Below are 24240 nucleotides of genomic sequence, written 5' to 3'. Positions count from 1 at the left end.
GTGGCTCTGATGCTACTATGAACTATTTTTCTACAAACTTTGTTCTAATGTCTGCTGGCAAAGTCAAACTATGTTAAATGCCCACATAGCATTTCCTAAACAGTCCATATATTGTCATGTATGTTGCCATGAAAACAAAACTTTCACCTAACTGACAAAAATGTTTATTGTTCGAATTGAAGCCACGTATCAGACAAAAAAAAACAGGAACTCAAAGTCTTGCGCTACGAATGAACATAAAAGCATAAAAACGCAGAGATTTGCAATTTCAGGAGATAAGAATGGAACCATCCATGACATCACAGTTGAGTGTTTGTTCTTGTAGAAGGTGTTCACAAAGGGCAAGAAATACAAAGTTCTCTTCCTACAGCAAGGTACCAAGACATAGAGAATATTTAATAAACAAAAAGCACAATATTCGTTGTTACAACATAGAAAAAAACACCCGAAAATCATAATACCTAGGCAAGTTTTTTTTTTAATTCCAACTAACCTGTTTAAGCAAAAAACAAAAAAATCAAGACTGTGTGTTATACATAGAAGCAGAGGCAGAAAATTAAAATGACAGCACCAATATAAATTGTGTGGCTTCACAGCATACATACATATGGGATGAAGAAATGTTAAGTGATAGTTTAGGCTTTATTACCCCTTGGGATGTAATGTGTATAATGAGTGCAAGCTTTTCCAACAGAACAATTACTCTTACAGGGTGTGTAGTAAAGTGTGTACGGTTGAAAATAAAATAAATTTGACATTCGAATTATGAATCATATTCGCCTGTGTGTACATGCTTATCCTATTTTCCAAGTTTTTCTAGGTGATTAACTGAAATACTTTTCCAAATTAAGATAGGCAACATATTTAGCTTAAGTATGCAATAAATGAAATTTGGATTAAGCATGTTATCACTAACGATAATCTAATAAAACATAAACAGGACATAAATGACGCAAAACAGTTACAGATTGCACAGGACAAACCAAACAGAAAATCAAAAAGAACAACATATGTAAATATATTAAATTTGTTGCATAAGTTCCTTGTAACTACAGATACTAAATGGTTTTGAACCGCTTTGTTAGTTGAAAAGTCAACAAGTTATAAAGTAAACATAGAATAGAGTTCAACCCAACAGAAGACAAGTTATCATACAAAGCAAATGATATCAGCTAGCTATAACAAATTTACTAACTGCCAATGTTTGTACTGTTTAGTATACAAACCTTTTTAGACTATTTGCAAAGACCGAAATACTACACTGATAAAAACAATACAATTTACAAACGAAAACAAATCCTTAGGATGGTTTGGTTTGAAACAGCACAAAAAGTATTGGAACTAAAACAACAAGGTCTGTATTAAAAGGTTTTGACAGTGGAAATTAAGTGATGTCTGCACCTTATGTGGTGTTAAATGCTTAATGAACATTTTGCTTCATGTCAATAGTAGAAAGTATATTTAGCATATTGGCTTATTACCTAAAAGTAAAATTTTATTGTAGACATAAAAAAATGTTGTGTAGATGAATTTTGTAAATAGCAACACGAATTTGTGATGAACTTCAATTGTCAGTGCAATTGAAAAAACAAAATTGTGCTGTTATTTTTAGTTACAAACGTAACTAGGATTAATTGCCACTTCTAAGTAGGCAGTGCAGTACAAATGCCATATAATTCAAAAATCAAAAAGTTTGTTCGATAAGCAAATCACAAATGCTTTCACAATCAAAAATAATCAGACTACCTCAAGTCTTTGTGCAAGTTTAAGAAGATTCGTGTTTTACCAATAGTAAAGTAATTGTACTAAATGTTAGGCAGTGTAGTCTATTTACTTGACAAACTTATAGCGATTGTTGTTCAATGAAATTCCCAGTTGTATCATATTTTCTAAAAACTTCTTCTTCGTGAATTTGCAAAGGATTAAAAATGGTTCTTTTTGACCAATACTGTAGCATGAAAAGCAAACGTTGGCAGTATCAGACCAAAGTAATTCCAAAATATGGAACTATTACTTCAAAAGAAGATCCCATTACAGTAACCTTGGTTAATCCAGACCCGTTGGGACCCAAAAATTGTCCGAATTAGGTGAAGATTCAATTTAACCGACGCTGATTAGTTGAAGCATTGCCACATTACAAATCACTAGTATCACGAGTTTTGTCCGAATTACACCAAGATCCAGATTAACCAAATCCAGTTTAACGGAGGTTTACTGTAGTTTTTTGCGCTCCCAAAACTCTGCCTTGAAGTGTTTGCATATTTTAAAAGTAAAATAATTTCGCTTCTACCAATCATTAAGATTTGTTGTATCGTCACGTGATGACTTGTGGAGGATCTCATCCCCCTCAGCGCTTAGTGACGTTTCATCAACTTCTTCTTCATCATTTTCTTCATCAGTGATCACATCCCCTCCTCCCATAAACATCCCGTTGCTGATCCCATTGCTGGTATGACGACGGCTTATTCTGCAGAACAAGGAGTTCGTTTTTACGCATTTTTAATTCAACTTCGGCAAAGATTGACAAACATTTGAAGGACTGTAAACGAGTCTTACTGTTTCAGAAGTTTTAATTATAAATAATTAATCAACGTCGAATTTGTATGGGACGTCGAAACGATTATTTATGACAAAGGACTGCTAGGAGAGCAATGCTCGTTTATAACTTACATTATGCCTGCTGGCATTAGCTTTTTCATTTAAAGAATTCTTAGACAACCTTTAATAATAAACAAAATGTAGGGCTTTTTATAAACACAGGACCAAAATTGAACCAAAGAATATTGCATGGGCAATTACCAGATCATTTTTTGATTAAATTTAAACACATTCAAACCATGTATTACGTCACGCGAATTGTGCATGTGGTTTTGACGTAAATCGATCATTGCCCATTTTTCTTTGCGCGCTATTTGCAAATTAAAAAACGCAATAAAGTATTCATATTTGGTATTTACAACTTTTGTTTATGAGCCTAATTACCAGACATAATAAATAATTTTGCCTGTTAAAATATGTCAAAACTGTGAAAATCCAATTAAAAACACAACGATATGCGCCTCGTTCCAAAAAAGATTTAATTGCAGAAACATTCTGATTAATCACATAAACAGATTACCAAGCATCATGCACATATCCGGATTATGCGATTAACCGGACATTTTTGACACAAATAGCTACAGTTAATATTTCCTGAACCTATGTATGTAAGCAGATTGTGCGATTAACCGAATTCGCCTGTCCTTGTGTAAGCAATACTGTAAACTTAAAATACAATCTCCCAGCTCGTTGCTTGGTGAATGAAGACAACACTGAACCTTATGTCTATTGATTCAAATTTTTATTTTTCAAAATTTATTAAAACATCAAGTCATTCATTCTTATGAGAAAGGATATGTGAAATATTTTAATGTTGAGTGGAGTATATTTCGGTTGGTGAAAGAAAACATAAAGACACAATAGCACCAAAAACTTGGAGCATTTATCTTAAATTCAAGGATGAACGATTTGATGTTTCAATAAATTTGAATCCTAGTTTAAATACATCCATACCGTCTACGTCTGTGTGTCGGTGATTGCATTGCTGATGGGGCGAGTTCGGCATCGGTGAGAAACTTCACAAACGAAAATCCCATATCTCTTTTCCGACAAATAGTCGATTCGGGTGAACTTGGTGTCTCTGATGTACCCGGGCTTTCGACCAGCGAGTCTATTACCAAAGGGAATTGAAAGAACGGTAAGTGTACATTTCACGGTACGAGACTCAACACATGATTGTCTATTTTAGTTGAGTTATAAAACCACACATGCTAATAAAACCAATGGTTGTAAAGAGTAAAATATTTGACAATGTTTCTGGCAAAAAAAAAACATTATTTTTTACTCTTAGACTATTAGTTTTAGGTCGTTTGTCGTTTTCTGTAAACATAAGACATATACTCCAATGAAGTAATGGGCGTCTTCAATACCTTTTTAATAGCAATTTCAAAAATTATATTTTAATCACATGAAATATGTGTCTAATTAATTATCATGTGATACTGATGACTTAATCACATATACAGTTAAGATAAATATTTCGGGTTACCTTGAAAGAGATCAATTTCCGAACGGGTTCTTCGACTGATTTTGTAATCCTCAAAGCGATAAAGATACGACTTGTCGTAGAAATAGTGTTTGTTGCTAACATGGCTGAGGACACGACCTAAACACAAAATTGACGTAAAATTTACAAAAAAATTACAGTATTCGCTTTTTATGCTTAACAATTTTATGATACGTTTGATCTGATTTCGTGCTTATATCACATTAATGTATAAACGCTCAAAAACCAAGCATTTAATCTATTTTTTTCTAACAAAAGTCCTGTCGTTCGCGATTTAGATAAAATGTGCCACAAAAGGTATTCAGTTGCGTATATGTTAAAAAACACTATAAACCAGGTTTTATACTCCAAGGTTGAATCATTGAGGCAAGGGAATACAACAAAATCCGGTTAATAGTGTAACTGGCTTAGTCGTTTTCAAAAACATCGCTAACTGAAACGCACAATTCAGAGGGTATACAGTATAAATAAACCGTCTGATCATCATTAACAGAAAGTCAGAAACGTAATTGAGTAGAAACGTTTGTAAATCATACCCATCATAAGATCTTGCCCATATTTGACTGCTTCTTGTCGATCGACAGACAACCCAACTTCAACCAACCAAGTACAAAGGTCAGATCCCCTCATCACGGACTTGAAAGTTCGCAAACCGCGTCTGTAACACAACGATATAGCAACTATAAACATTTATTAAAAACTGCAATCAGCCCTGAAGCCTTTTACGGGACCAGTGATTACGGTACATTAATATATGAAACATAGTACACATGGAAATGCTTGGGATACCAACTTGATTACATATAACGTCTCTAATAGACCTGGTCACTGCGATAGTCATTTCAAATTTTAATGCGTATTTGATTATGGAAGAGTCGAATATGTGTTTGCCCAGAACAAATGTCAATGTTTTAATACTTGGCGTTTACTCGAGTGCGCTTGGCGTCATACAAATATGATGTAACTAATGACGTCGCACATAAATATGTGATGCAATAAATGACGTCACGCAAAAATATATGGGATGTTACAAATAACGTCGCAAATTTACGATGAAACATACGACGTCACTCTTATAACTTATGATGACAAAATACGTCACGCATATGTGACGTAACACATGACGTCACGAATATGTGACGTAACAAACGACTTAAAGTGATGGATGATTGCCATTGAAACAATCATATTAGAAAATTGTTCACGCTTTTACCACTAGGGGTCATAGGGTGACAAAATTTAGCGAACAATGACATATATTTCTTTCATAAAAGTATTCGTCCATGGTTCATTAACAGTTTGTAAGTCACCTTCCATCACGTAGTACATCCCTCTTGCAGTGTCTGAGGTGATGCTTGACAAAAACCAAACATTTACGTAGCACTTCCCTGTCCACATCTTCCAGTGGAGTCAGCGAAATTTCCTCATGACCTTTGGTCAGTTTCCGCCACCTAAAAAAAAATACGGTTGCTTGGTTTCCGGTCATGAGTTTAAAAAATCAATGCATTTTTATTAGGACTTTGCTCAGTACAAAACAAATTTGGTGCATGCTTTGTCTTTTCTTGACAATTATTAACTGGTTCTAAACCGGCATAAAATATATATATTGCAACATATTGGCTTTATGTTAATAGAAAATAATATTGACCTGTTACTTAAAAAACGCTAAAAAACACTGAAAGTATTTTGTAAATACGTTTATCCTTATTTATGATACAATTGAGACGATTATATCCATACACAAAACTTAAACAGAGAGTGACCCAAAATATATTCAGTATAAAAATGATTTTTTAAAACATGATAAACTGGTAACCAATGCATTACCTTTTTTGACGTTTTTTTTTTTTCAGGCAAACTCGTTTATTTTAACCATGTTTGACCTTATGTTTATGCACTTACGCTCTTATGAATGGATCAATAATAAGATCGGAGTCCAGCCCGAATATCAGGAAGACAAAGAAAGCTTGACCAAAGTTGAAAACGGAATCAAGAAATGAAATTTCGAAGTAAATTCCGGATGGTTTGTGACCGTTTACTCGCCATCCAGTTAACACTACACCCTGGATGGAAAAAAATACATGAAAACGAGTTGTTTGTACAAATACTACATGTTCTGTATCAGATGCCTAGAGCAGGAAACATTTATTAAGTTTTTTTTAATAAAGCGGATACGTTTTACTACAAACGTCTTAACGATCGCTGCTTTGCTATTTTTGCAATGATTTTAGAAATTATCAAAGTCCATGCTAGTGTTTTTATATGTAATACAAATATATTTTTGGTCCTATTAGATTTACGCACTCACAACGGTTCACGAAGTTTGCGACCTGTTCGTTATGTAGTTGTTGTGGTTAGAGTGAATAGTTTATAGATGGGCCTTAATAACTGCAAGTATCTTTTATGCAAAATGCTAATAGGCAGTTTTGTTTGGGTTAATTTTGTTTTAAGAGAAAAATAGTGTTTTACTTGTTGTAAAGCTGTAAAATAATCGATAAGTCATCCCGTGCAACTTCACATTTCCGTCTATTTAAAGAAAATAGGCAGAAAAAAACAAAACACATAAAAAAGGTACTTCCACTTACGATAAAAAGTGATACACACAGGAATAGTAGAAGTATGAGATGTCTTGTGATCTGTGGATCTCCCTTGTGGTGCTCCCACCATCGTAAATTTTCTGAATCAACACTTCGGTCCGATGGTGCGGGATCGTTGTCGAATTGCTCGCTGGATGTCAGTAGCTGGTTGCTTTCTGTTAAGTTTTTTGTCATTTTCGCGATTGCTGGCGTTTGAAATACACGCCAGACCTGTTAAAGACGTGATACTGAATCACAGCCGGTCACCAAGCATTCCCATCGTCCCAGAAAGACGTGGGTCGAATCCCACCGCAGGCTAGATTTTTCTTGCCACATAGGAATGCTTAGCGATCGGCAGATTCGGTGTGACGCGTTCTATGGGCCTGGCGTAACATGATTTACATATAAGTGTGCCGTGATCGCTGGTCTGCATAGGCACTTCAGGGCTGATCCCAGTTATGAATTTATGTTCACCTTATTTACATTTTAATTTGAAATAAATCTTACTTCTTAGCAACTGTAATTTAAAAACGAAAACCGTGGATACACTCGCGGCCGTCAGATAAGGGATAACTCTAACATTACTATCCAATTTGCATGTTATGCAAAATGGTAACTGTTAACCAAAATTTTGTCTCGAGCTGAATAGAAATCTTGTCTCATTAAAAGGGCAGAGCTACTAACGTAAGAACTCACATCAGACAAAGTTTGCTAACTACAGATAGATGGCGCAAAGAGCCATGGCGAAAATTTTAAAGCGAATTCTGTGAATACGCTGACGGTTAGTGCTATTAGGGTTGGGGTGAGGGTTTTATTACAAAAATATTGACAAAATTAACTTGAAAAGTTCCTAACCTTAAATTTAATTTCTAACGGACCCAGTCTCACTGTTAATTTAAATAACTATGCTCTTTACGCCATCTATCGGTAATTAGCAAACATTGTCTGATTTAAGTTCTTTCGTTAGCAGCTCTACCGGTGTTTATAGTACTACCAGTGTTAGAAGCTCTACCCCGTTAATGGCAACGCACATGATAGTAAAGACTACATAACAGTTGAACATCACAAACCTGACGAATCACTTTGATCTTCAGAATCCACTAAGCTGTTGTTGTTTGAGGGCGGGGCTCGTTCTGGTTGGTCGGGAGCTCGAAATATCATCACCAGTAATACACACGTCACAAGTAGAGAAACCAGGAGAACTGTGAACGACGTCACGTCCTATAAGAGAGTGACTTTGTGACTTTGTGAATTAGAATTTTTTATCCTTGATGAAAAGTACAGCGCCTGGAATGTATAGCTTTCATCGTAATGTTTTAAACAAGTTCCATTCAAACAAGTTGGAAAAGTGCGGATAAACCAACTAATGGTAATACTTTAAAGCAAAAAATACCTTTTATTAAATCTTCAAGGAAAAACTCAAAAGTTTTAAAAAAGAGGGCCAGGTGCTTTGAACCGAAACGTTACCAACACCAAATCTACTACAATTCAAAAGTTTGGGGGAAATTTAGGTCAAATTTTAACCAGTTGGCTTGCGTATTAAAATCGAAGTAACACGTTGACCCAAAAATTGTCACAAGCGCCTTTATAAATTTGTCGTCAATCTACGCCTATAATATCCTATATAATAAGAAATGAAACAATATGTAACACTTGTCTTGTTTTATTTGAAAAGCGTGCACATTCAAATTTGCATTTTTCTTGTTGACATGAAAATTTGGATTAGCAATTCGTCGCCAAGATGGCCAAGTGGTTATTAGCTGAACCGCCTTATGTTCACAAGATTGTGGGTTCTAATCCTATCTCGTGTTTCCTTAAGAAAGAAATCTGAGCGACATTGCTCCAACCCAGTGAACGGACTAACTAAATTGAAGTCACCAATGCCTCAAAATGATAAGGTACAAAATGATCAACGGCCTTGCAATAAAACAGGCAACTCAACGGGGGGCTCATTGTGAGCATAACGCATTCAGGCGTTGCCCGTCCACAGAGGATAAAAATAAAAACAAATAAAACGGAGAAAAACATGACATTAACACAAAAACTTGGAATAAATTCACATTTTAGCAAATCGTGAACGCATCATGGAACGTAGTTTGGTTTTCAAAACATAACACATCACACGATGGTAAATATTTAAACCACAAGTTTCGTTGCGTCATCACCACCCCATCCTTACTACTTTCTATGTATAAAAAAATGCTTTTTTTTGGGGGGGGATAAGTTTAAACAGGAGCTGCTAATATTAAGTAAGACGTTTTTGTTCAAATTGGCTCGGAAAATTTGTTGCACACATAACACAAAGGCCTTAGGTCAGTGGTATTTTTTTGCGCTAGTACCCCTTTAAGTGTTCGTAAAATGTATTCGTAACCCAAGCATACAATGAATAACAGAAGAAAATCGAATCGTATTAACTGACATTAAATTCTCAAGAATTACCTAATCAGTGTTTTATGTATGTTATTCGATAGTTTATGTAAATCATACTGAAACTTTCTTTTTTACAAATAGGTCTAAACAGTAGGGATGCGCCGAGCCGAGCCAGAACCAGAGTACTCGGTACCGAGCATCGCTGTTTTTGATGCTCGGTGCTCGGCCGAGCAGTTGCACAAACTGACCCGAGCATTAAATTTGCATATTCATGCCCTGCTAACATAAGTAACTAGTGTTCGAAATGGTGTCTATGAACAAAAACAAATGATTTTTCAAATGTATTAGATTGTGGAAAAACGTCTACTTCTGAGGCCTGTAACAGCTTAATACACCGCTGGTGACGTAAGAGGCCTTGTAGAGCTAAAACGTAGAAAGGGGATTTTTTTGTGACGTCATAATGAACCGAGCGTGCTCGGCCGAGCACCGAGCATTAACGTGAGATGCTCGGTGCTCGACCAGACAGAACATTTGCAATTTTGGCACATCCCTACTAAACAGCCATTATTTTGACACCCTATCTCCGACCCCTACTGTGGAACTTATATACCTACCCCTAGGGACTACATACGGGCTCCTAAGAACCCCTGTGTTATATTCTACTTTTAACAGTTCGCTTATTGTTAAATTATACCGAGGTACTGTTGTCTGGATGGAACAATAGCTGACTAGGACAGAGAATAAGAGAAAAAAGAGTCCTGATACGAAAGAATGAAATTCTCACTTATTTCGTCATACACACATTTTGTGATATCGATTTTACGTCACAATTGACAGAAGTGTCAATGGAAATGAAATTTTACGCGCATAGTGACGTAGTGAAAATGAATTAATCAATTCTTATCATCGGAATTGAACGGCAAATTAAAGTCTAATGAATAAGTAATCGTTTAGTGACAAAGCAATGATATATATTGCGTTACACAAATTCGGTTCACTTGACTTAACAGTAAAGTGAACGGGTAAAAGTGAAACAAAAAACAGAATCAAGCCCTTTAATTCAAAATGCTTTCAAGTCTGGGTTCAGGACTTAAGACAATTTCAAATTCGTCCACTTATAGCCATGGTTGTGCTTTTTCAGTGTTTTGTGTAGATCATGTTATAAAAGTTAGTTATGGTACAGTAACCTTAGAAAACCAGCAATCATCAAAATACCCCATTTCACTGACCTGTGCCCAAGCGTGCAGAAACACTGGCTTGATTTTGGGTTTTGCTTTACTGAAAAGGGTCACAGCTAAGGTTATGAAGACCGCTATTCCGGTTGGAACGAATATCAGAATCCAGCGAAACGCCCTGGTAAAAAATACATATATGGTTAACAAATGGGAACAACATAACTGTTTATGTAACACAGTAGTCGCAACCCCTTGCACGCGTGTTGAGGAAACAAAATTTGTTTTACTTCCAAGGCAGCTAACAATATTATTGACCCCAACGCAACACTTAAACAAGAGAAGGACAGTAACAATAAAAACTTTACCAAACATATAAATTACAATGCAAGAGGAGATTATTATATTAACGGTATGACTTATTACTTTTTGTGTTAAGAAAGGCAAATTGACAGCCAGTCGCAGCCATCTAAAGCTTTAGATTGTAAAGCAGTGTTTCCCACAGTAGAGGTCGCCTAAAATTTTTGTTAGGGCGTCTTTTTGGTAACAAAGTCGTTTAAGCTTTAACTTTGCTTCGTGGCTTTTATTTTTTCCCACAACCTCAAAATGTTTCGTAATAATTAAAAGACCAATTTCAAAAGAATGATTGAAATCGGCCGAAAGAGGCACAGTAACTTTCATGAATGCTTTCATGCTTTACTGTTTTACAGATAAAAATGCATACCCATTTTTCGCAAAAAATCGTAAAATTTGAACTTACAAATATTTGGGTCGCGTCCAAAAATGTTTGCATGAAAAGCATTGAACTAAAGAGCTTCATCTGGCTCGCAAACCATATGCTACCGAACACTGGTTTAAAAACTCCTGCTGTAAAAAGGATTTAATAGCAACCGGTCACTCACCAAGCTTTCGTCTCTCCGTATTTCTTAACTAGCGTCACACACACAGCGAGGGAAGCAGTGAGCAGTCTTGTACTGGTTACGCCAAAGTACAGGATACCGGCGACCACGTGCTATAAGGAAAAGCAAAAAATATTCTTTGTATTAAAACAACGTTGGACTTTGGCATACGGCTGGCTTAGCTGAAACTGCGTTGCTGTATTTTAGTCATATACATGTGACTATATTGGAATAAAGAAATTACTGTTAGAAACACAAGACATAAACTGGTTAAATGAAATCAAAACCGTCTGACCTTGTATATAGTAAATATGTTGTATGACAGACGTTTAAACACACGCTGTTATTATCATTAAGGCAAGGTGTGGTATTTACAACCTTTTTGACAGGTTTATGTCAGATTATGCTATTTAAAAGTCACTCTACAAACGATCAGTTTAAAGTGTTTACCCTTAACCAAACTGTTGTCGACTTAAAAAAACTCGTTGAAAACTTGTGATAAAATCCTTTTTATCTTTAATCACTTTTATTGACAAAAGTTGGGTAAACATCTAAAATTTATTGTTTCAAAAAAATGCAAATGCAAAGTTGCAGTACAAAACTGCATGATGCAGTAAGTGATGGTAGTGCAACAATTTCGTTTAGCACACCAAAAAATACAATTCTCAGCGCTGTACATGCGCCCAAATAGATTTACGAAGTCCGGTGATTCATTTTATGTGACATTGCAACAAAACATACTGCAACCCATTTTACTGCTGCTAGTGCGATAGCTTATGTTGTATAACTTACCATAGCGATAGTAGACGTGTTATCGGCCATCACAACGCTTGATATGACCGTCATCAATGCAGCGAGGAACTGAAAATATATATATACGGTTTAGGCCAGGGTAGACAAAAACATGATTTTTTGTAATGGTTCCCACCAGTTTTATGACTGCGGCCCCTCGTGCAATATTTAACTAAAGTTTTTCTTTAACAAACTTATGTGTACAGTTCTTTGATAAACAATGGATATGGATCTACAAAAAATACGATTTTTTAAAACAAAACTGAAGCCTATTGCTGTCGCATAACTGCAGTTGCAATTCGTAGTCTTTAAAAGTGTTTCAATAAACTTGAAAATGTATTCAAAAATGATTGCATTTCAACACCACTTGCGGCGATCCGCTAAACCCAGGTCAAAACCAATAGTTAATTGTTTCTGCTTGAAGGCTATAAGCCAGCGGTTCGTATGGTAGTTCCCAACTCGTTTTAATCCATGGACCACTAGCCCCAATATAATAAACTCATGGACCCTTTTATTGTTGGCAAATGTTATCAAGGGGTCACGGCACCATAAAGGTTGGGAACAGGTGCTATAAGCGTTCTATTTTACGGTGAATTGTGAATCTTATGTAAAGGTTTTTTTGTTTCATCCGGAGATTTTGATATGTGATTCCGTTACGTATGTATGTATGACGTTAATAGCTGGCGTATTTTTTCTTTCAAAGCGAAAGAAAGACGAAGTTGTGTGGTGAAATCAGTGGGCGTAAAAACTGTTTGGCAATTTTCGGACCGCAACCTAAGTATTGCCTAAACTGTTGCTCCCAATACTATATTCCGAACAATTTGGTCGTACACCGAAAATCAAAAGGTGATATTTAGTTTATATTACTACAGGCTCTACTTATCCTTAATAGTAATACTAGCCTACAAGGCCAAAACTACTTTAAGCAAAGTTTGTTTATGTACGATGGCATTGAAGGTCATTGATATATTTTGGCATCAATTTACTGAGAAAAACTTTATCCGGCTAGGGTTAAAAGGAAAAGCGCTAAGTTTAACTGAAGTGAAATGTAAACAGGACAGGGAGGGCAAATGCCGCGTGCAATTCAATTTTAGCGGAAGACAACACATGCAAGATACGTGTCTCATGAATAAATCATTCGTTCAATTGCATTTGACCGTGAACGACGTAAAAACGGGGAACTATAAATCTTGACATGACTGTTTTGGAACAGTCTCAACGATTTTGTAAAACACTTAACATGTACACCTGCAAAAGTATTTTTCAGACAAGCATGTATGTTCTATATCAGCGCTTCCCAACCGGTAGGCCGCGGCCCACTGGTGGTCCGCGACATTCTTTGTGGTGGGCCGCGAAGCTTTTCAAACTACTACCATACCAATATAGAGGTTAAAAAAAGTTACACAGTTTGTGTGAACGTACTTTCTAAGTTAACCATTTTTCTCAAAAATATGATACTACTCACTATGAAAGCCTCATGGCGCATAAGATTTCACGTTAAACAACTCTATTACACAAACAAACTGCGATTGTCACGTCACAACAGTATTTGTACTAGTTGTAAAATATTGATGCTGGAACTCTCTTTGTTAGCTTTATTTGGTCTTTGCGTAGCTACAAAATGGATAGTTTTTTTCATTATGGTTTTCTCGCATTATGATACGATGGTCCGCAAAAAAACAAAATTTTTAAGTGGGCCGCGAGCTGGAAAAGGTTGGGAAGCACTGTTCTATATAAGGTTGTGTGGCCTAAAATAACATGGCTAAGAAAACACCTTGTTGTACAAGAAAAGCATAGAGCTATCGAAATAATCAAAACTTGGGATTTATGCCTTTACTGATAAATTTAACCATTGATTGCCTCAAAGTTGTAAGTCGCGGAGTCCGGCTCAACTTTTAATAAAACCGACTTATTTCGAGCCTGACTTCACAATCAGCCTTATTGTGTCGTTGTTTTACCTTGGTTGAGTTTACATTCGGATTAGGCCTATTTTTTATACTGGTTTAAATCAAATTAGGCTTTTTTAGACTGGTTTTGGCCCTAGTGTATTTTTTTGGTTTCAATTTCGGGCCTGTTTACATTTCTGGGACAAACAGTTTATAGTTCGATAAACCAACGATCGTAAATTTTATGAAATCCTTTAGAGTTCCTTGACGAAATTTTTCAAATTTACATTTTGGGTAACTGATAAATAATGGTTTAAAATAAAAGTATAAAGGATGACGCGAAGTGACGTCACAACATGACGTGACAGGCTCGGGACCGTGACATCACGCGTAAAGCTGCAGACTTGAGACAACAATGAAAAAATACTTCACATGTCAATTTGCAGCTGTTGCCAGGAAACGAAATAGGAAAACAGCTGTTAGTGATCTGCAGTTAACCGGTTTATCGGCCGTATCAGAATCTGATCACCGTGCCAGAAATGTCTACATCTAATCCACTTACCATGGTACAGGACAAGACAAGGGTGATTAGATGCGGGACGCGTTGAAATTTCTTGGTGGCAATGAACAGGCAAACACACCACACCTGGAAAGGTTATAAAATTGTAACATTTGTTTCATGATTTGTGTGTGATGTATCATGGCCTTTTCAGCACAAAATAAACAAGAGTTTTTGCCCATTTTACCAAAGCCTACATTAAAACGATATTTTTTGATAAAAACCAAGACCCAACTAGTTTAAGATACTGGTCCCACGAACGTCCCACCCCCATAGGCGTCGATTTAGGGGTGACCGGGGTGACATGTCTCCCCTCCTGAAAAAACAGGGGTGACAACATATGTATTGTCTCCCCTGTTTTTGTTTGAAATAAAGTATTGCCAGAAAGACCACATACACGTCTATACCGTAAAGTAGTTGAAACCGGCTGTTTGTAAGATTGAAGGTCACAATCAATGACAAACGCAAGTGTCTCGTGGTTTGTTACGCAACGTAACAATGGTTGCAGTAACAATCGGCATTGTTATGTGATTGTTTTATTCCCAGTACTGGCTGGTTGTTCAAGTATCTTATATTTGCTTTATGTTAACTGCAGGAATGACTATTCAAACAAATATTGTAGGCATTTTTGCAGCCAAAACGCAAGCAACCCTCGAATAAGACGTTGCCAGTTTAATGTTGAGTTGTTTAAAAATCGTCACATACAATGTAAATGAACATCTTGAACAATGTTTACTTAATTCCTGTGGCAACTTCATTATCTGTCTGTGCGGAAGTTTGCTATATCTGCAAACTTTGTTTTGTTTGTTTAACCCAGGGGTCACCTAACTACGGCCCACATTTTTTTGGATTCATAGGATTACAACGCCCAAAATATACCACAACCAGTTTGTTACGTCACAGACGAGACTACAAGTGTTAATTGTGCGCGAACAATTGCATTCTTTTGTTACTTGTGACGTAATATACGAGCATTGCTCGTTAGTTGATGCTAACTATACAATTTAACAGTCGGATCACCAGATTTTAAATGGGATTGTAGAAAGACCAAATTTTGGCCCACCTATGAAAATCGCATCGCGGGCTAAGTATGGAAAGACGGCGCTAGAACATGTTAACTATGCGGCTCGCGCGAATCGTTATTAAAGTTATCCGGCCCGCAGTGTAAAACGTTTAGTGACCCCTGGTTTAAGCGAATAAGGGTCATAACTTAGATCGTGCGCTCGCCAGGACAACGGAGCAGTTAACGCAACTGCATTGTGTTCCTAAGATTGTGGGTTTGAACGGCTGATGGATGTTTCCAAAACATGGAAAGGTCTCCCCTAAAATTTTGCAAATAATTAAAAAATCGACGCCTATGCCCACCCCCAGTCATGTTTACTCACAATGCGTCAATCTCACTTTCTTGTGAGCCCCGGTTACATAACGCCTCTTAATACGGTGCAGCTGCAGTACGTTAAGCCATTATTATCCACCATTTGTGCTCTTCACTGTTTTGCGCTCTATAACGTAGTACAGCAATTTCCGGCTTGGTGATTGTTTAAGTGTCATTGTGTGGCTATGTATTTTAGCACCAAGAGAAATAAACTCAACTCAACTCCATACTCTGCTATACATCGATTAAACAGAAAGGTACGAAGAAAACAACATAGCCATACTTACTGCACAGAGCATTCCTACTATACTGACGTCTTGATCCACCAACAACACTTGTTCCTTGTAATAATCCACTTTCATTGATGTGATTGTCAAAGTCCATGCACTTACATACATGATAGGTGCAGATAGTGTTGTACATATTACCATCCCACTGGCAAGCTAAATAGAATTGGGTTAAAAAAGGTGACATAAAGATAAAATTTGTTTTAAGACTAACAAAATAATAATCAATTGAAAGATTTTACTGCTTTAGTGTTAGATGTAACTGCATAAAATAGTTGGAAACCAATCATTATAAATTGGCAATTCTAGTATAAACACCACTATTAATACAATTGTAAATAATGTTTCCTTTAATATTTGGGGTTATACACACAAACTTTCTGAGTACATCGAGAAACACTGCAAGCAATACTTAATGTGCAAGCAGTGACTACACACCAGTTTATTGCACAGCATAGATTTTTGTGTGTCTGGGCATACACACAAGCACTTGAGTACACTGAGGACCACTGTGAGCAACATTAGTTGTGCACGCTGTGGTCACGCACCAGTTAATGCACAGCATTGATTTTCATGTGTCTGGACATTTACAGAAGCTCCCTGAGTACACAGATGACCACGGTGTGCAACCGTATATATAGTTTGGTCATGTACCAGTTATGTGTAGCATAGATTTTCGTGTGTTTGGGCATACACACAAACTCCTTGAGTATGCTGAGGACCACTGTAACCAACACTAGATGTGCATGCTGTGGCAAAACACCACTTTATGTTCAATAATAATTTCTTTGGCAAAGTGAATGATCGTGAAAGTATGGTACTATGACTCCTGTATAAAGGTACCCTTTAGAAGTCTGTAATACTACACAGCTATTTACTTACCCTGTCTACTTCCATACTGTATTTAGCAGCATAAATCACGACAGTTGGGGCGGTGGGGATTGTTCCATATAAGAAACCAAAGTTAGCGAGTGAACTTAGGTATGATGTGTTCATTTGTGATGTGGAAACTACAGTGGTAAGGTTGTGATGGCGGGGATCCACCACTGGGATGACATGCGAGAAGAGATAAACAGTTTCTCGGGCAAGAATTGGCAAGAGGAGTCTATTAGAAAATAAAAAAAGTTAAGTTGTTTTTCAAAATTGTTAAGTTTTTAGACTACAGGATATTATAACAACTATTTTTGTTTTTTTTTATGTATAGTAAACCTTGAGTAAAGTGAATTCGATTAATCCAGATCTTTACATTATTCAGACAAAACTCGAAGTACAATTGATTTTTAATGTGGTAGGGCTTAAACTAATGGAGATCAGTTAACCAGTATCTTCACCTAATCCAGACTCTTTGTTTGGTCCAAATTGGTCCGGATTAATCAAGGTTTACAGTATCTTTAGCAAAAAGATATGAATTTGCAACAAAATTTAACAAAAACTAGAAGGGTGGCTTAGCACATTTTGTTGTTGCATTTACACTATAACCTATTTTAAAACATTAATATATTTCCTATGCTTATTTTGTATTGGGTCCCATATTAGCCATTGTCTTTTATAACCTTAGTCGTTTCTGCAGGCAAAAACTCATGGGTCCCCACACATGCAAAGTTGAAAATAATGCAATTCAAGAGATAACCATGAGAAAGTCGGGTGTTGTAAGGTAAAACACAGTGATCGGCACTGGGCTTAAATAATGATACTATGTAGAATACAAACTATAAAATTAGATTCACCCCAGATATTGTTTGAAGTAAGTCCTATTTAACGTTTTAAAAAACTGACCCATTTTAGGGGGCTAGTAGGGTAACTAATTGGGTTCGACACACAAACTAAGAAATATATAAAAACCACAATGACTCAATCAATAGTACTGCAAAATTTCAGCCCAATCCGCCAATGTTTAAAATTTCCACCACTAGAGGTGTTTTAGCAACAACCGTTAATGTTTCTAACATCATAGGGCTGTTAACAAGCCCCTAACTGCCATGACGCAAAAATGTCCACCAAGCAACCCACCAACGAGCAACATACAACTGGTTGCCCTTGTAACACTATTGAGCAACAGAAATCTTTCGTTTGTGGTGCCCAGTAACATACAAATACGTTTTACACTTTAGGGGCTTGTGGGGTAAATGTTAGGACTACAGGGTTGAACACAACAATCGACACCTATAAATGGCATACTATACAAGAAATCCAAATTTCAGCCAATTCTGACACTGTTTAAAAACTCACCCATTTTAGGGGGCTAGCGGGGTAAATACTGGGGTTATCAACAAAAACAAAGTGGGTTGCACATCTACATGAATATATCTACCATCTGTGTAAATTTCAGCTAAATCCATCAAACATTTAATGGAAAAACGAGTTGGACAAACTTTGGGGGGAAAACACCCATTTTAGGGGGCTAGCGGGGTAAATACTGGGGTTATCAACAAAAACAAAGTGGGATGCACATCTACATAACTATATCTACCATCTGTGTAAATTTCAGCCAAATCCATCAAACATTTGATGGAAAAACGAGTCGGACAAACTTTGGGAAGAAAAAAAAAGGAAAAAAAAAGAAAAAACAAACAAACAATTTGAGTAAAATCAATATGTGCCCCTTCAGGGAAGGGGACCCATAATAAATTCACCTATTTTTCACTTGTGTTCACATTTTTCCGTTACAATTGTTAAAATTCAAATGTACACAACAATAATTCGTGACAATTTTGTTTGGTTACTTACATTTTAGCAGCAATAAGTGACAGGGGAATGAGCAGAGCAACACCTCGAACCTTGTTCAATTTACCGACCATCGTGGTACCGAGATAAAACAAGGCAGTTGCAGAAAAAGCATTGGACAGGGTCGTAAGAATTTCATTAAGAAGCAACGGCAGTTTACTACAAATTTAAAATATATTTTACAGTACCAATTACAAAAATAAAATGCAATAGTTGTTAAATACAACCAGAGCAGCACTTATTTTGAAATGTAAACATTAAAAAAATGGTAAAAATAAATTTAGATTAAAAACTATTTATTTTAATCAGAATTTTTAACATTTTTAGCTTACCCTTTGAATATAAAGTGAAAGATTAGGCCAACAAAAACCATGACTACGATTGGATTGAGAAGTAACCCTCTGATGACAGTTAAAACACCTTTGGCAGATTTAAAACGCTGATTCGATGTTGGCGGCATAGATGATGTTGATGCTATACATTGCCCTAAAAATAATGTATGTTTGCCTATTAACTAAAAAAAACAATCTGTAAGAAATCAGGAACAAAGAAGTGTGACTTCAAAAAACGTTTAGTATCATGAAATATTTTTGTAATATCAAAAATACCAACCATTTCTTGGGCAGCCCTCACATTCACTTGGGGTTTCAGTAAGAGCCTCATTTTTAGCCCTGCAAAATGACAAGTTCAGCTATTATAACTTCCAGGTTCAAATATGAGATCACAAAAAGTTCATTGTGTTTTATGGGGTTCATAAAAGCACATCCAGGCAATTATGTTACCCACCGCTATGACTTGCCATTAACTTACTTCCAGTGCTTGTCAATTTCCAGCAACATAAATCCAATAGGGTTGAGAATGAGAAGTGATATTGGTGCCAATAAATAAATGTACTGCAAAAATTCTGGATATGACTTCTTGTACAACACAGCAACTAAACACAAGTTTGACCAATAAAGCAAAAATAACAATACAGTTTTAATGTTTTATGAAACTTGTAATTATAATTTTTTTTTAAAGTTTGTTTGTTTTTTAGAGGGTCTAAATCAGGGGTGGGCAAACTTTTCAGTGCAAGGGCCGCATTCAAAAGTTCTTAATCTCAGGGGGCCGCATAGTATTTTACCAACGGCCCCCAATTGCTTGCTTGTTTGTTTTTATATAACTGGTGTAAAGAATTAGGTTTGTATCCTATATATACCATTTAAAGCCGCCTAAAATGCTCAGATCAAAAATTTCTTACTTGACGCATAAGTTTAGCTAAACGGAGCTAACTGTTTATGACGTCATAATCTGTCTTGTGACGATTGCGGTGCCTGTTCTTTCGCATTGTTTGCACACAATAAGCGGATAAAAAGCCTGGCGCAATTGGTTACTATGCTGGTAATCTTTTTCTCCAGTCTTACGAAATCTGTTTTTAGCAGTTTCAAAATCAAATTATTTGGCAAAATAATTTAGTTACGTCACCGCCGCCAGCACGTGTATTTTTTGACATACATGGTCACCGCCTCACAAACTCGTCTCCGCGGCCGCATGTAGCCGTACGGCCGCAAGTTGTGCACCCCTGATTTTGCCCAAAGTATTAACGGAGTATATTTTCACCTATGTGCAAATACGTTTGTTGTCACTGAAATTATTGGACAAATATTGGTTGAAACGCCACAATTGCAAATGTTTCAAAATAAACAAGCATTTGTTGCAACATAGGCTACACCACGTCTTTTTGTCAAGAAATTATTGCGCCAACATTAATGTGTTAACGATTCTAAAGCCGTGTTTAATGTCCGTTTGCAAAGTATTGCAACGACCTAAACTTGATCCAATGTGAACAAAGTTTTGGCGTCAACAGTGCAAAATGGGCTGTTTGAAAACGTGAATCGCTTTTACTTTTATTTACCTTTATCGAACAAAGAAATTTTGTCAAGTGACGATTTGCAAAATAATGTGGCAGACACAACCGGCTATAAAGCACGTAAAAAGTGTCTGTGTTTAGTTCCAAAGTATGGTACGGGTACAGATACTGCACATGGTATAGGTATCGGCAAGTCGCAACCCCGGTATTTTTTAAAACTCGTCGGCTGTGCTCATAATACTATTCAGCGTTACTAACATTCTCTTTAAAATTCACTAACATTTGGCGGGCCGCATGAACTCCTTTGCCGGGCCGCATGCGGCCCGCGGGCCGTAGTTTGCCCACCCCTGGTCTAAATGCTAAAGTTTTCATGTAGGAAAAAATGAAAAATGTTTTTTAAGAGGGATTTCAAATCCTTCAGACAATTTGCAACTTAACAAAAAAACAAGAAATTCTTGCAATATACTAACTGTAGTCTGGTTATGGACACAACTGCCATGGGTACACAGAGAAACTGTGTGAACCACTTTAGAAATGCTCAATAAAAGTGTGATTTTATTTCTTGCATATCATAAATTTTGTGCACTATACATTGGCAAAAAAGCGTAATTTCATACTTTAGACCAGGGGTCCGCAAATACTTTTTGGTGCGACCCAAAAAAATTACTCTAAATTCTTGTGGCCCAAGCATTTTGTAGCATGTAAGTTTGTGGAAAATACTAAGCGACTAGATATCAATATTAAGACTGCTATTAAGCTATTGTCAGATGCTATTTTCTTGCACAAAATAAAGCGAAAGTCAGCACATAAGACAGCAGGTAAACAAACGTTACTGCTGCTATAACCTCGCATTGCAAAATGGTAACAGAAAATCATGACTGCTTGCAAGGTACGCTTAACTGATTACATTGGTACATAGACTGTATGTAACAGTTGCGTAGTCATATTGTAACAATGCAATAATAGTTAGGAGGTTGAAAAAGCTGAAGTTCATTAATACTGTAGATGCGATGCTTATATTCATGGAAAATTTAAAATATTTCGCGACCCAGACTGAAAGGTCTCCCAAATTTGGGTCGCAACCCACTATTTGCGAAGCTATTTGTGTAAATGTTTTGCCGGTCCGCAACTTATCTTACTTTATGCCAAGCTACTTTTTAAAATGGAATGATAAGTAGGCCTGTTGCAAAGTTGTGGGTACCTGTGAAACTCATTTACGCTTGGCTGTAAAACTGAGGTAGCTCTCCACCGTTGATACCCACAAAGTTGTTTAATAAAGCTTTTTGTCACATTTATGATTGTTTTGTCATAAACTGTGTCTAGCATTCAACAAATTTTTGTAAAACAAAGTTATTCTTCGCTTTTGAGATGAGATTCATACTGGAAGCGAAATAACAGCAAACATCCCACTTGCATTAATTTTATATGTAAATGGATTGGCGTTTTGTTGTTTGAGTAATTTTTCGTCCTAAACACATAGGCTATGACTAAATCTTGTATTAAGTTGCGCAACGACAACTTTGGTGAACAAAAAGCTTACAAATATCTGTTGCATTTACTAAGACCTTTTTTTTACATTTTTACCAGTCCCACGGTGCAGAAAGGTTGGGAACCACTGCTTTAGACAGTCAAACTAATACAACCAACAATTTTATTCTTACCAATCGGGTAACCCATAGCAAAGTCATTACTTTGGGTCGCAAAAATGGCATAAAGTGCTGCTCTGCCAATTCCTTTTCTTCTTAAGACCAGCAATGTGATAACAAGAACAATTACAAACACCACAGTCTTTGACAGCAGAACTGCCAACATAAATGACCAGTTGACTGTCGCAAAATTTAGCTGGACCATGTTTTTGAACAGCATCGCAGGCAATGAAAATGTTCCTGCAAAGAAAAAAATTGTGTTATGTTTCCATGGATAACAACACAAGAGTTAAGAAAATAAATTCTAAACAAAAAACAGAATTTGTACACATTGTAGACTAGTGTTTCAAGACTATTTTCGCTTTACCATAACTATATCTTGACTTTTTTAAATGTAAAATAATTATAGAAGTCTAAAACATTAAAAAAGCTCAATTTTATTTTGGTTGCAGACTTATGAAACCTATTAACAGATGAAACTATTTAAACCAACGGATAAGTAAGTTAAAAAACACTGCTCTAAACTCTTTACTTAAACCCATAGATGATCAAAACTACAGAGGAAACATTAAAAATGCACAACAAACATGTGTATATCAAGTGCAAACAATACTTACCGACAAAATTTCCAATTCCTTGTCCTTGTTGTGGAGTAATAATACTAAGTCTTCCAGCGGCATATCCACAAATAATGATCATAAAACAGTTGAAAATGGCATTGAACAAGTTGGTGAGATGTGACGCAATCATTATGATTATATGATTATCATTATGATTATACAAACTTAAATAAATACTGAAAACTGAACTTTGCTACAAAAATAACAACAAAATTACTAAAGTATATGAGTGTGTATAACTGTATAATTTAAACTGATAGTACTGCACTACCATGCTGTATCCGGACCGCGATTTGTCTAATAAATTCTACTTATTTTATAATGACGCTTAATCGGGGCATGCGCTTTCAGGACCATGCGTTGCAACTGTTTTGCGCTTTCATATAGCCGCGTTTCAAAGCTGGATTCGCTATGAAATGATACAAGATGAACTACTTCCTTTTAGTAACCGCTTTTTAACATAATCTAGACTTCCCTGGCACCTGCGCGACAAAGATAAAGCAGCGCGACGGCTGACAGCACTTCCATTGTGTTTTTCCCACATGAATAATTACATTCATATTCATTTGCATGAAACCACGAGATACAGACGCTATTTGTAAACATCCAACAGCGACACTTAGCGGGATAAAGATATTTTGTTTGGAACCGCGGATTAGCGCTGCTAAGACAAGGCAGCTTGATAAATATAGTGACAAGCTAGTACCTGAATTAACATAGATTCTTTGCTTATATGGGACACACGCAAAGACGTAGCCCAAAAACGCAAAATTGGGGGAGTGCGATAAACTGCCGTGGCGTAATTATGCATCCAGATCCAGCCACCCATTTTAAATTTACTTGTTACCAAACTTTTGGCCAACCTCAACGATTTTTTGACTAGATTGAGATCATGAAGCAATAAAAACTCAGATGAACAATATTATTCTTAGATGTCCACCAGGCTGTTTATCAAAACTGCTGCTTGTTCTAACCTAAGATTACCAAAATTCCGGAATTTCGACGCAAATTCGGAAAGACATTTTAAAAACAATTTTATTGTCCGGAATTTAAGCATCTACCAAAGCAGTTATCAAAGTGGCCGAGCTTGCCATCATGAAGTGAATTAAAGCATCTAAAAAATCGTCTGAAATGCTGACAAAGTTCTGTTATGAGAACTACTTTGCCAGAAAATATGTTCAGCCACATTAAAAAAAACTTTCTTTTTGTAGGCTAGCCATATAGAAGACGAATCTATGCCACTACGACAATAGTTCCAATTTACAAACAAATAGTCGTGGGATTGGCCAAATGCAATGCTGTTTTAAGCGCAAATCGACACCAGTTTGGTTTCGTCAAAGGTAGGCTATTTTTGAAAGTGTCAGGAATTTGCCCCACTTG

General features: G+C 36.4%; 1 protein-coding gene across 1 annotated transcript; it reads right to left on the bottom strand.

Annotated features, from left to right (window-relative positions):
• Positions 1–148: 148 nt before the first annotated feature.
• LOC145227926 (lysosomal cholesterol signaling protein-like) lies at positions 149–23049 on the bottom strand. The gene is made up of 20 exons (XM_080092887.1): positions 22858–23049; positions 22256–22480; positions 19556–19679; positions 19358–19416; positions 19078–19231; positions 18749–18904; positions 16904–17126; positions 16022–16177; positions 14363–14446; positions 11915–11983; positions 11126–11235; positions 10281–10404; positions 7752–7902; positions 6691–6857; positions 6008–6168; positions 5416–5556; positions 4642–4763; positions 4088–4204; positions 3553–3709; positions 149–2467 (listed from the first exon to the last, which is right to left on the bottom strand). The coding sequence occupies exons 1-20, from the start codon at positions 22988–22990 to the stop codon at positions 2287–2289; spliced, it is 2814 nt and encodes a 937-aa protein (XP_079949013.1). The 5' UTR covers positions 22991–23049; the 3' UTR covers positions 149–2286.
• Positions 23050–24240: the final 1191 nt, after the last annotated feature.

This window comes from Phallusia mammillata, chromosome 5, assembly GCF_965637545.1.
Source record: "Phallusia mammillata chromosome 5, kaPhaMamm4.hap1.1, whole genome shotgun sequence".
NCBI classification, from domain to species: domain Eukaryota; kingdom Metazoa; phylum Chordata; class Ascidiacea; order Phlebobranchia; family Ascidiidae; genus Phallusia; species Phallusia mammillata.
The sequence above is the reverse complement of the archived record's forward strand: the minus strand, read 5'-3'. Positions and strand labels throughout refer to the sequence as shown.

Coding starts and splice junctions, on each gene's coding strand:
- LOC145227926 (XM_080092887.1), bottom strand. CDS start 22,990: ATGATTGCGTCACATCTCACCAACTTGTTCAATGCCATTTTCAACTGT. Junction 11,236..11,914: donor ACACGTCTACTATCGCTATG/GTAAGTTATACA, acceptor TTTTCCTTATAG/CACGTGGTCGCCGGTATCCT. Junction 6,169..6,690: donor TGTGTGTATCACTTTTTATC/GTAAGTGGAAGT, acceptor TTTTCCATCCAG/GGTGTAGTGTTAACTGGATG.